Source organism: Conger conger, chromosome 3 (genome assembly GCF_963514075.1).
Source record: "Conger conger chromosome 3, fConCon1.1, whole genome shotgun sequence".
In the NCBI taxonomy this organism is placed as follows: Eukaryota; Metazoa; Chordata; class Actinopteri; order Anguilliformes; family Congridae; genus Conger; species Conger conger.
In genome coordinates, this window is record NC_083762.1 from 62,845,984 (window position 1) to 62,859,244 (window position 13,261).

Below are 13,261 nucleotides of genomic sequence, written 5' to 3' on the forward strand. Positions count from 1 at the left end.
GTCTGGTTTCAAGGTTGTACAAAGTTTCGACCAATATTTTTAAGGAAGAACAGAGTGATGCCTACATGGTACTTCCAGCCCTTACTGCAGCACACTTCTGCTTCCAATTCTGTTTTCTTTGAGTTTTGACTGAATATCTCATAAAGAGGTTGCAATAGGTGCATTCTGGCTTCTGTACATGCATGTTGGTTAGTGTTTTGCCAAATCGTTTGTGTTTTGCATGCAAAATGAGGTTCTGCAGCACTACAGTTCAATTCTTAAAATGATATCACATTGATTGTATACTGCACAGTACATTGTCAGTTAAGGTGTATGCTACATGATGTTCTGCAGCGGTGCGGAGTAGCTGCTAATCCTTTTCACTAACCAAATGTTGCAGATGAACAGAGTACTGTGCGTGAAGTGTTGCAATCAATAAAAATAACCTCAATATTTTGATGGCCCTCATCAGATGGTAAATTATTGCATCTGTATAAATGCTCAGCACTGCCTTTATGCCTTTATGCCATTCTGAGGCTAATTTCCAAGGTTTGACCATCTTTGTTCAATTGCACAGGAGTTATGGAGCTGATTCTGTGTTGGATGATGATAGCCCTGCAATTAAATGGTATACACACTGAAGGTATGAGAGAATCTGTGTTATTTTGGTGTCTACACAAAAATAACAACTTTTCTGTTTGATCAGAATGCATTTTTTCCCAAAAGGGCGTGGGTGATTCCGTGATTGGGGTGCCATTTGTGTCCCACTGATATTAAATATATAATGCATGTAAAGGAAGAAGAAGTAAACTTCCATGTAAGTTTCGGATAAACAGCTTAATACATTATTATTATCTATAACACTTAGAAAGTAGCGTTTTTTGTCTGTCCTAGCCAACAATAACTACATTTTACCTTGAAACATAATGTAATGTCGGGGACTGGCGGAGAGCCAGGAGCAACTAAGGGTAATCCCTTATAAGCGGACACGCGAACGTGTTCGCCACAAAACCCCGGGAGGTAAAGGAAACAGAAACAACAACTCCGACCAAAATAAAAAAAACAGCACAGGAAAATAAAGCGACCCTTAAAAACCAGGGCGAACAACCCAACCAAAATGAGTGCTAAAAGCGAGCACTGCAAACCCCAGACCGGGGACCAAAATAAAAGTACGTCCTAGTATAAAACACTAGGCAAGAAAACAAAGAACCTTGAGACGCAGCTCAGGAAAAACACAAACCAAAATACAAATACCGGGGACAACATCCCTCACCCACAAGCTCACACAAGCTACAAATGAAATCAAAAACAAAAGAACCTTTCGGAAGGCGTCAGCCGTGCACACAGCACCAACAAGCTGAGCATCTTCCTTACCTCTTCTTTTAAATGAGAAAGAAACCCGAACCAGCACGATACCTGACTCATTAAGACACCAAGTCTACCGCGTGCATACCAGCTTGGTGCAAGAGCGAACAGTTGACACCGAAGCGCCGGCCGACTGCCAGCGATGGCTTTAAATACCCTCAGGAGGTAGGCTCCCCTGGCACTAACGAGGGCCAGGTGAAAATAATGAGCCCCTGCCCTCTGGTGGCCACAACCAGTCACTACCTTCCACCCATGACACATAATCATTAAAATGCTTCAAGAATCGAACTATTTTTGCATTATTGTGAGAATTCATTTAATAGCTCATGCTTTTTTCATGAGTAATTCGTTATAGGTTATGAAAAATGTACCTTTTATTCGTGTCCCATAATTTTACTCAACCCTGTTACCTGAACGCATTCTCCTATGAATTATTTGGAATATTCCACAAGTCATATGTTCAACGGTTATCTGAATTTCCTGAAGGTCATTGGAAGAAAAATAACCAAAATGATAGCTTGAAAGTAATGTATTTATTATGACTCTTATTATTTTTATATACAGTTTAGAATCAACCTTATTGTCCTCATGCATAGCATGGACCCTAGTTACCCACTTTTTGTATATTTTCTAATCATGCTATAAATCTACGCCAAAAACTCAAACCTGTTACTTTCAACTCCGTTAATTTCTTTAGAACAAATAGCCTTTATTTTGATATGAACATTTTATTGAGGGGCAAATAAAGGATTTCATGAACATACTTTAAAAAAATTATCTTCAAATAATTGTATACATCTTGGTAACATGGTTGAACAAAATGCAGCCATCATCAGCCAAGAAACCTTGTAAAAATGGGATAAACCTGAAATCGGTAAACACTTTTACTGAATGGTTCAATACATGTTTTCTTGGATTCAATGTTGAATATTTAAGGGCTAAATGGCACCCGAATTATGGAATCACTCACATATTACTATAAATTGCAAACAGCTCCAAAAATGTTCATTGGAGCTTTTATTTTTCTTCCACTTCCATAACTTATAATCACATCCAACCTGAAAGTCATGGAAATTGATGCAGCTTTTTTGGTCTTTGCAAAACAGGAATTCACATAAAGACTTTTGGAACAGGAACAAATGTGTCTCTCCTGTGCTCAAACAGAACATTTAATACACTAATCATGGAGAAGTGGAACATCGAGAGGAGAGGTGGAGATGACTGTTGGGTTGGTTTTTTATCTGAAAATAATGGAACAAACAGCACCTGTGATTCCAGGATAACAATACAACAAAAGTCAGATCATGTGATTCTCCACATATCCCCATTCAAGCCATCTGATGAAGGCAATTACACTTGTCAAACTCACTTCAGTGAAGGAGATGAGAGTGCACATTTTCATGTGACAGGTACAGTATGTGCGGCAGGAACACCTCTGCTCACTATACATTGCAGATCCAGCGAGTAGGCCAGAGGTCTAATTCAAATTTAATAAAATGTACAGTCATGAAATTAGAAAAAGCATGTAAGTTATATTTCTGAATTACCCACAGAATGAGTGGTCTTGTGTTGGGATCTGATGGATGGAGTTGTTTTTCCACTGTTGGGTAGGAACCCGAATAAGGACTGTATCTTTTTAAGTTTAGCGGTGTTCGTTCCGAGGTATCGGTCAGAATACAGAAGACGCAACACTGCATCTTAATTCGAGTCTTTAGTCGACTTATTTAGCACAGCACGTAATTGCCAGTGGGCATTTTGGGTTTCCATATTCACCGGGTTTCCTTATTCACGTCCGATCTCTAAATTAAAGAAATGAAGAACATATCACTGAACTGCTATTTAACAGCATAAAACACAGGGAATACAAGTGCCACAATATTGCAGTACACAGGTCTTTACAATATTAGCAATTATCAGCTAACACCGAATCCATAAACTAAACAAGAACAGACATAAATACATAAAACATTACTCACTTTGGCAATTACTGTGAGAACTGTGCTGAATGTTTGACCAACTAACGTAACTTAAACAGATAACTTAAATTTATAGCCTAACTTAAATACAATCTAAACGTCCTTTCTTTCATTCTCTCACAGTCCCTTTGCACACGCTGGTGCTGCAGTCTTCTGCACACGCACAGAAATGTCAACGTTTTATGCCGATTTCTTAAGGTTTTCGTTAGGGTATGTTATGTTATGTTATGTTATCCAACTTCTGGATAACGTAACAAAACATAACATAACATAAGTTATAGCATAACACAAAAATGGCGCAATCTAGCAATACCAAAATCAGTAGTTGGCGAGCCCGTTGCCATTGTTGTAGACCTGCGAAATGGTATTGATATTGGTTTTGAAACGGGTGAAATATTGACGTTAAACGGAAGTGCCAACCAACGCAAACATATAGTGAGCGCGGTAGCTGTAATCTAAATTACAGTAAACTGGATTTATAATATATTAACATGCAGCTCCCTGCTGAAAGAAAAAACAGCTCAGGCTAGGTTTTGAAACAGTTGGTTGCAGGTTGGTCAGTTCAGGCCAACTCCATGCTCAACATGGTTTAGCTGGTTAGCCAGGTAAGACCTGTTCCCAGCTTGATATGATTTGACCTGCCCAATCTATGTTTTGAAACAGCTAAAACAAGCTACCAGCAATAGCTGTTTGCCCAGCTCAGACCGAGCTAGGACCATCTTATGAAAGTTTGAAAATTGAGTTGGTCAAGCTGGCATAGCTGGATTTTACAGCAGGGTTTAATGGCCAGGTAGTTCATTGCAAACATTATAATTTTTTTTTCTGCTGTCGCTGGTTTCCCCCCTGAAAGCTGAGTCTAATGTGAATGCATCTGAGGTTCAGCACCGCCAGCCTCCACAGGCTGGGATTATAATATGGATGGTGTGCAGTTTTGGAGCCCTCCTCACTTTGATTGTGCTTTCATCTGTCATCATCTGGGGAAAAGTACAGAGTAAAAGGAGGTAGGGGCATCAACAATAAATGAATAGATTATTTTGTTGCATCTACATGCATGTTACTCTTCATTTTGCTCATGCAGGCCTGATTGTGTCTTACATTACTATTTTATGCCACAAACTTTCAGATATGATTCAATGACAAAGTACTTTTAACTTTTTTTTGTTGACAACCGCAACAGACTCTAAATGCAAATACCAGCTTTCCTGTGCTTTAACTAATGTTGCAACAACACAAAGCCGGCCAAGAAACCGCTGAGTAGCTACTGTAATTGTCCAATTACTTTCGCTTCCCTAAAATGGGTGACAATAACTTGATTGTTTTATTTGAAATCCAGTGTGCTGGAGTACAGAGCCAAAAATTCAGTCATTGTCCCTATACATTTACACTTAACAGAAAATATGGTACTTAGATCCATGAAAACCACATACGTTCTGACTGATTTGTATTTAATCAACATTTCTCCTAAATATTCATTTTCAAATGTACAATGTTAATTTTTTCAGTACAATTAAACAAAAATGGTAATTGCAAGATTTCTGGTCTTAGTAAAAACATTGAAATAGTGTAGTTGTGAGTCAGAGTTACGTGCACTTAACACATCTTCTTTTATTAATATACAGGAAGAAGCTGGGTGAACGTGAGTGATTCAAGTTTCACACAGAAGAGGGTGTACTGCATGCAGATGCTTTATATTATACTGCTGGTTTTGATCACAAACAGTGACATTTTTTACAAATGTATTTCTTTGCAAACATTGTTGTCCTCGCTATTAGTGTAAAAAGTAGAAACTGACCATACATTATACATCATGGATACTGTACATGCAAAGCATTCATGAAATAATATCTGTTTTTCATATTTTCAGATCCAGGATATGGAACCATACATCACATATACTGAAAAGACTAACGTGATCTATAATTTCTAATGACATCCAACCACGAAAAGCAAATTTTGCAGAAATGAGCAGACCACATGGCGAATTAGCAGAAAGTATATGGATGTGATTTACCCACAGAAACCTTCATAAAACTTAATCTTCACAATCTGTGACAACATTTGACTACCATATGATGCACACTGTAACTATGGGTCTGTTTTCTGTAATACAATTCCACAATGTAATTGTATCTTTTAAAGAGTTAATAAACGTTATTCAGAAACTCCACAATCATAGAGGTTGGAGAATGATGAGGGGGGAACTGGGATGTGGGGGAGGCGGGGGAGACAACAAACTCATTAAAATATTCATTATACACTGTGCAATGTGTGCTTCAATAAATGTACAAGCAAAATAAATCTCTAGTATAATCTCAAATGTTTTTCAGAATGCCGTCATAGAATTTCATCACCTGGGAGGTCAGTGCAACTGTTCCATACACATCATTACTGCTGCACACTCAGTTTGTTGCCAAATACAATGGGACAAAGACTCACAGATGACTTGACCAGATAACTGTCATCTTGAACATTTTTCTGTAAGGCTCTTTAGCTGCAGGTGGTAGGATTGTGATAGATGTCAACTGACTGGTAGACCACAGCTTCCCCTCTGGCTGTGTAGAGAGCTCACTCTCTATTTGGGTCAGTGCGCTGTTTTAAATAAATATCATCATAACCTAAGACAGAGCTCTGTGGTAATATTGCATGCAGCCAAACCGATAGTGAAGGCGTTCAGAACGTGAAAGATCTGTTTAAGGCATTCTTGATGTAGAAATGCAGAGGCTAACATTAGGACTATAATTCCCTCTTTGGCCCTGGAGTGTGCATTGTCAAGGTACATGTGAAGTATGCATGTACTTTCTCAGTCACTCTAGGTGTTAAACAAAGCAGCGCTGAAAGTCAAGTCATAAAACCAGCACGACTGAGTTAAAGAAATATCATATGACATGGGGCCATGAAACCAGATGAAACCAGTAAATGGTAAATGGACTGCATGTATATAGTGCTTTTATCCAAAGTGCTTTCCAATGAATGCCACTCATACACACGGTTCCTTAATTTGTGATGTAGTTAGCTATAGAGCACTTTGTATGGGAGTCTGAGGCTAGGCATATGCCCAAGCCACCTGAGTTGACTGTGGTTCAGGGTGGACTGCCTGACTGTCCCATCACCTCTGTGTGTGGCACTCCGTCCTTCCAAGTGATGGGAAGGATCTTATGAAGGCATCTTCAGAGATGGTGGCTATAGATGGTCCATGCCTGACATTCATACAGTAAGGTTTAGATGCAAACAGCCTGGAGGTTGCTGTTCAGGAAAACCCTTCTTAGACAACCAAAAGATTCTGAGGTTTGATTGAGGCAGTTTTGGATCTCATCGTCCATTATGCAGTTGTCAGATATTATGCTTCCAAAGTACTTGAAGGCAGAAACGATGGCTAGCTGTTGGCCTTCTACTGTGAAGGTTGTTGGTGGTGAAGGTTACAGCTAATGAGAGGGAGTGTGGGCTACCAGGGCACAATCATCGGCATACTTTAGCTTGATGATATCCTGTTGCTGGGTTTCCTGTAACCTTCTGATGTTGAACACAGGCGTGCATACAGATACACATGCTCAAGCATGGGCATGCTTGTAACAGATTGGGCAAAGTATTTTTAATAATCAAAACAAGATCTTTCATGAATTTCTGTATCATTACATAATGAAAATAATTTATCTCAGAGATATAACAAAGAGCCACTACATCAAAGCAAATGGGAACAAATTGGTTACATCAAATAAAACTGGAAATGAATAGGGGTCCTGAATGGGGTAGTAATAAAACATTTTTTTAAAATAAAAAACCTAAGAAATGAAAAATGTGATGATTTATGATTATCCATAACACGATAATAAATGAATATGTTTAATATCTACCCCGAATTTCCACCCCAAAGCTTTTAAAAAAAGAATAAAATGAATAAAATGAATAAAATGTAATATAGGTATGCTATTTATTTGCATTTTTATGCAAAATGTTCATGTCCTTTACTTGTGGCATCATTCCCATTGCAAGAGCAACAATGCTTGTAAATAAATAAATAAATAATGACTTGGCTCCAGTGAAACATGCAGTAACAGTCAAGCACATGTCTGATGAGGATAAAGATTCCTGAAGTGATTGATATCCTGAAAGTGCAGGTGTGGGCTCATGAATGTCAAAATGTTGTTATGTGCACTATGGCATCCCCAGCTGACCAATTGTCAGTCATCCACACAAGTCCACCATTTTAGCTGAAATGGCATAATAGCTGAAGGTTATCAGAGAAGGCTCTGGCACCAGTCGGTGACACCAAAGTAACTATATTTTAGAAGCAGATGTTGACTGGAGATTCCACCAGGTGTCACCATTATATTTCCCATTAGCATTTTGAGAACTTCTTTTTTAAAATGCTTTGTGTTGCCATGAACAAAAACTCTGTTCCTAGCCAAAGGTACATTTAATGAATTAATTTATTGCAATTAATTTCATGGTCTGTGTATAGAACAGAGTCATACATTTGTCCTTATGAAACGCACCTGATCCAAAACAAATGTAATGTGAACTCAGAACTGACTCAGCTTTGCATCTAAGTATATAATATTTATTACATATACTGTACATACAGGTGTGTATCATTAAAATGCATAAAGCAAAAGATCTCTGGATGTCATGATTTCATAGTAACCACACAAAGTGGTCAACCAGACAATGGCAATGTATTGCCCAGTCATTTTCTTGAACAAGTTTCTCAGAATACAGAAACATACGTATCAACTTTTTCTTTCTCCAGTGAATACAACAAAAAATGTAATGGAAAATGGTTATTCTTTGTGGTTATTGCTTATTATTTTCTGGACACAAGACAAATTTGGGACTGATTCACTTTTTTTGGCCTTAGTTGGACTAAAAAATCTGACAAAGACCATCTACAAACACTAGATTCTTATAATGTGTGGTTAGATCTATAGATAGTCAGCAATACAACACAGCAATACATTGGTGCGCCATATACATGTGCCGAATAGCAGCCAGTCAATTCCTTTTGAAATATAGAGTATTATCTCTGGAATCAGCTCATGAGAACATAGTCATCTGTGCCCTCCTCTTTGACGGAGGCCTTGCGAGCAGGTCCAGAAGGCACATTTATGATAGTGTAGTCACAGCCATCATCACTGTCATGTTCCATCTTCCTCTGGGTTGTTGCATTGCTGTGGTCAATGGTGGTATACAGGACTTCTTCAGATGAATTCCTGCCATCACGCTGCCACAAGGAACATTGGGACACGTCACTGATTGCTGATGGGCCCCTGAGTCATTGCCTCTTACAGCACCCCTTTGGCAGGAGCTCATTTTTCTTTTACGAATAAAACTTTCAAAATACTGAAATCATTTTATTATTTAATTAAATCAAAGTACTCTTCAGTAGTTATTCACAAAAAACTTTTTTCCACAGCGGCGGCCAGTAGCGTAGTGGTTAAGGTACTTGACTGGGACACGCAAGGTTGGTAGTGCATAGTCTAATCAACTGTATGTCGCTCTGGATAAGTGCGTCTGCCAAATGCCAATAATGTAATGTAATGTAATGTAATGTAATGTAGATACGGGTCACAAGGTTCAGTTAATGTTCACATCATCAATGGGGGAAAATGTGATCTAAGTGACTTTGGTGGCAGACTGGATGGTTTGAGTATCTCAAATACTGCTGATCTCCTAGGATTTTCATGCACACTAGTCTTTAGAGTTTGCAAAGAATGGTGCAAAAAACAAAACAAAAAATCCTGTGAGCAGCAGTTCTGCAGACAGAAACGCCTTGTCAACGAGAGACATCAGAGGAGAATGGCCAGACTGGTCAAAGCTGACGGGAAGGTGACAGTAAGGCAAATAACATATCTGTAAAGAGAAAACTGAGCCACCCCACACACACACACACACACACGCAACAGCACACATTCTGTTACACATAAACAGTTTGCAGTGATATTATCAACAACAGATTTCCTGTTGCTTTCTGCAGCTGTAATCTTGTGTTAGAGCATTAGCAGCATTTATCTGCCTTAAGAACACTGAATTAGCTGTACTTACATTTTCCCTGTCGATGGCTGTTCCCATATCACCTTGAGCAGACAAACCAGCAGCAGAAGAGAAAAATGATAATATAATGGATTGCTAGGAAGACAATTCTTACAGGCGGTGAAACATTCATTGCTCAACCTTTCTTTGCATTTTTACACCGACCCAGCAAGTCCAAACTAAGTTCAAACTAAATTTAACTCTACATATATTTGCATTAGATCTTAAATAATGCTGACTATGAAAAGAAAATTGATCTTTTTTATTATTATTTTGTAATGTATTTACAAAAAAGTTATGGGTGCAGTTTATGGATGTATTAGAGATACGATTACATAATTTGGATTGAATAGATAATGCCTTGAAAACAGATACAGATACAATCCGAGCAGAAGCATCACTATTATATATTTTTTGTTGTTTTCAGTTTCACCTTGCATTCATGCTTTTTTTCTCTCTCCCTTCTGTCACTCACGCTTCCCTAATTGTTTCAATTTTCCTTGTCTTCTTACTAATCTACTAACTTTAGATCAGGATTGGGCAATACTAACTATGCTAACTATGTGCTCATGTTACCTTACGTTTTTTGTGCATGTCATTTACTAATTTACTAACGCTAGGGCAGGATAGGTTTATTACTAATGATTACTAATTATCTCATTAACTTGTCAATCCTCCACACCTGCTGCTCTCAAGCTAATTGTCTACACCTGCCTGCACCTGCGTATATAGCTCATTGTTGCCTCCCGTTCGTCAGTGCCCTTTTTAGCGTTTTTTGTCAAGCTATTGTCCACCTGTTAAGATCCATGCCTGTTTATTGACCATTGTTATTGACTTCTGTTTTGTTGACCATTGCCTGCCTGTACCACAAACTTTGCCTGCTGTCTTTGTGCTTCTTCCCCACAGAGCGGACTTCGGTCTTGACTTTTGCGCCGTCATCGACCCCGAGCCTACCTACCATCCGCCTGTACTTCTGCCCCACCTGACAGCTTTCCTGGTTACTGGACTTTTTGCATCGTCTACCGATTACGAGACTGCCTTCTCCCTCAGTACTGTTCTTTTGTTTTGGCTGGATTTGTATGAACTTTGCTTGTTTTTTTACTACACTCACTGGACATTCCCTGAATAAAGCCCTGACGGGACTTTATTACATCCCTTTTGTCTGAGTCATGCATTTTGGGTCCAACCCCCCACGCACCCATCTCAGTTTTATTATGTTTTATTTATTATTATTTTGTATTATATAAATATGAACGCAACAATAATTTGGGATGTTGATGACTGAACCACAAGTTGATGGGTATAAATATTGATCTCCAGTCATTCTGTAAGCTCCTGTTGTCTAATAAGTTCCAACTGCGGACGCTTCAGCCCCAAATTTCTACCGCTTCATTCTTTTATGCTCTTTGGCCCTAGCTAACTAGACAAAGGGGAAGAATGTTGTAGGTCCATAGGCATATGAGTGTGACTGTGTGAGAAATTTAACCCCTGCACCCTGTGCTGGAAGGAGGTGAAGTTATGAATACATCAGCCAATCAGAAACTGAAAAAAAAAGTTAATTTGAGACTGACCTTAAGCTACTGTACTTTATTGTTTTTAAAGTTTGAAGCATTATAGTAATTATTCGCAGGAAAATATTTCAAAAATATACAATCTGAGGGAGACATGAACTTCTGTGAGGGCAACTGCATTAGGGGAGACCAGGGCTGGTTGTATCATTAGGTTAGTTGTAACATCATCATTTTAACCAATAAGGGACTAGTTGTTACAATGTCATCACTATTGTTCAGACCCAGATTCCCTTTCAGCTCACAGGAGAAGTGGTATTTTGAGGTTTTAAGCAAAAATAACTGATTGAACAAAATAATCATTTTCATCTTTGTTTAGCAGTCCCAATTACATTACATTATATTACATTTTATTTGGCTGATGCTTGCATCCGAAGCAAGTTACCGTTGATTAGATTAAACAGGAGACAATCCCCCCTGGAGCAATTTGGGCCCAACTTCTGTACAGATTTTACTGTGGCTACACCAGGGATTGAAACGCTATATTACCTACAATATTGTAAGTAAAATAAACTGTTTCTCTAGTCGAATGCGATGCTACAAATTCATGCTAGCTTCAAACCCACATGCAAAAATAGACGCCTATATAATCACCGCCAGAGTTGGGGATGGTTATGACACATGATTGTAGTTATTTACAGTTTATTGGTTTGGATACATAAAGATGTTTTATGTTTAAAGACTAAAATAATAATTTATTTTATTTAAAAATATATCATTTCAAAAAGGGTGACCTTATAAAATGACTTTCAAATGTTGATGTTAGAAATAGGCAATTTTGTATATCATGTTGAAGAATAAAAGTCCACATTGTAAGTAAGATGGTCCACATTGACCTGATTGTCTTGTTCAGTGTGTTTGAAAACAATCCATTACAACTAAATTAGGAATTTATATATTTAATGTGAATCGTTGAAATGTTGATAAGGTACTGAATAAATAATAACTAAAGGTTATGTGCCTGAATAATTTGTGACAATGGTGAGTTTTTAATTCAATTCTATTCGCTTTAATTTTGAAATGCAAATCCTTACCATTTGTATCTTCTCTTTGTTTTCTGAAACAAAAGATACGACAGTATAATTAATGTGAAATTAAATATGCCATATACACGTATATAACAATGGACAGAGAAAAATCCACTGCACCTCTGTAAGTATAAATTATCCATTTCACAATCAAACTGTGGAATAAGACTACTGTTGCCATGGTTTTTTTTGGGAAAAGCCCTGGCCAGGTCTAATCCTGGTCCCTGCCAAGTTTAAGCAGCAATTACACCAGGCAATCACAGGTGTGAATTACAGATAGATCACTTGTGACAGGTATTTACAGAATGTCATGATGGTCTGCCAGCATTACAATGGCTGGTAGCATTGTCATCTAATGAAAGAAATTCAAAACTGAGGATGTGTGGCACTTACTTTAGTATCCTGCACAGGCGGTTTCCCATAGCGGCTCAAAATGACACCATGGAGCTCATCTCATAGCATGCCAGAAGGCAATGTTGTGGCACCACGATGATGGGTGGCACCGGCAACAGTATCCGCAGTTGATAAGGATGGAGTGGGCCACAGTTCAACTCGGCTGCACCTTCAGCCTACTGCTGACAAGGAACAGAGACAGAAAAAAGCACGAGAGAGAGAGAGAGAGAGAGAGAGAGAGAGAGAGAGAGAGAGAGAGGCATGATTTTAAAGCAAGAGGTGAGGGGTTTAGTTATTTTCTTCTATCCTGTTCTCTGTGGTTTCTTTTGGTTCTTCCGCATACGCTTCTAGCTATCTGCTACACACAGACACACAAGTGCATGCACACATGCTTGCACATTTGCACACTAACACATGTACACAACGTACATGCACACATGCATGTATACACACCTAAATAGGCTCAGAAGTCCATTTTTATATTTTTATTTTCCTTCACGTCTACATAGTATGCAAACAAATCTCAATGTGGTCGAGAAGCATTCATTGACTCTATGTACTGCAAACACACAAGTGTTTACTTTCTTATCATGAAACACACATACCTGGAAGCTTTCTCTTTTTGCCTTGGCACAACATTATGTTCCCATTAATCCTTTATTTATTCAGGTGAATCCCATTTACATAGAAAACTTTTTTCAAGGTAGCTCTAGCAAAGAGGTTGCAGTTTAAACAGCATAACATAAGTGGTATGTGCTGGTATGTGCTGCAGATAGGCCAACCACATCCTGAGTAGTTTTTGAGTGCATGACAAGTGCAAGAAAAAAGGCACCGGAAAAGAAGGCCTTAACCCCCCACCCCCACCAAAGTATATAGTATGCAGCCCAAAACAGTACAAAAATAAATGTAAAACAATTTAAAGTAA

The 13,261-nt window shown here is 38.4% G+C and overlaps 1 protein-coding gene across 2 annotated transcripts; it reads right to left on the minus strand.

Annotated features, from left to right (window-relative positions):
• Window positions 1-7,856: 7,856 nt before the first annotated feature.
• Window positions 7,857-13,078, minus strand: si:ch211-214p13.7 (uncharacterized). Of its 2 annotated transcripts, XM_061235604.1 has the most exons (5): window positions 12,942-13,078; window positions 12,337-12,515; window positions 11,948-11,972; window positions 9,360-9,404; window positions 7,857-8,538 (listed from the first exon to the last, which is right to left on the minus strand). In XM_061235604.1, the coding sequence occupies exons 2-5, from the start codon at window positions 12,363-12,365 to the stop codon at window positions 8,347-8,349; spliced, it is 291 nt and encodes a 96-aa protein (XP_061091588.1). In that variant the 5' UTR covers window positions 12,366-12,515; window positions 12,942-13,078; the 3' UTR covers window positions 7,857-8,346. The 2 variants fall into 2 exon arrangements, with proteins under 2 accessions (XP_061091588.1, XP_061091589.1); XM_061235605.1 differs by lacking the exon at window positions 12,942-13,078 and having other exon boundaries at window positions 9,360-9,391; window positions 11,950-11,972; window positions 12,337-12,560.
• Between the last annotated feature and the right edge of the window lie 183 nt (window positions 13,079-13,261).

Coding starts and splice junctions, on each gene's coding strand:
- si:ch211-214p13.7 (XM_061235604.1), bottom strand. CDS start 12,365: ATGGGAAACCGCCTGTGCAGGATACTAAA. Junction 11,973..12,336: donor CGCCTGTGCAGGATACTAAA/GTAAGTGCCACA, acceptor CTTTTGTTTCAG/AAAACAAAGAGAAGATACAA. Junction 9,405..11,947: donor AAAGAGAAGATACAAATGGT/AAGGATTTGCAT, acceptor TCTGCTGCTGGT/TTGTCTGCTCAAGGTGATAT.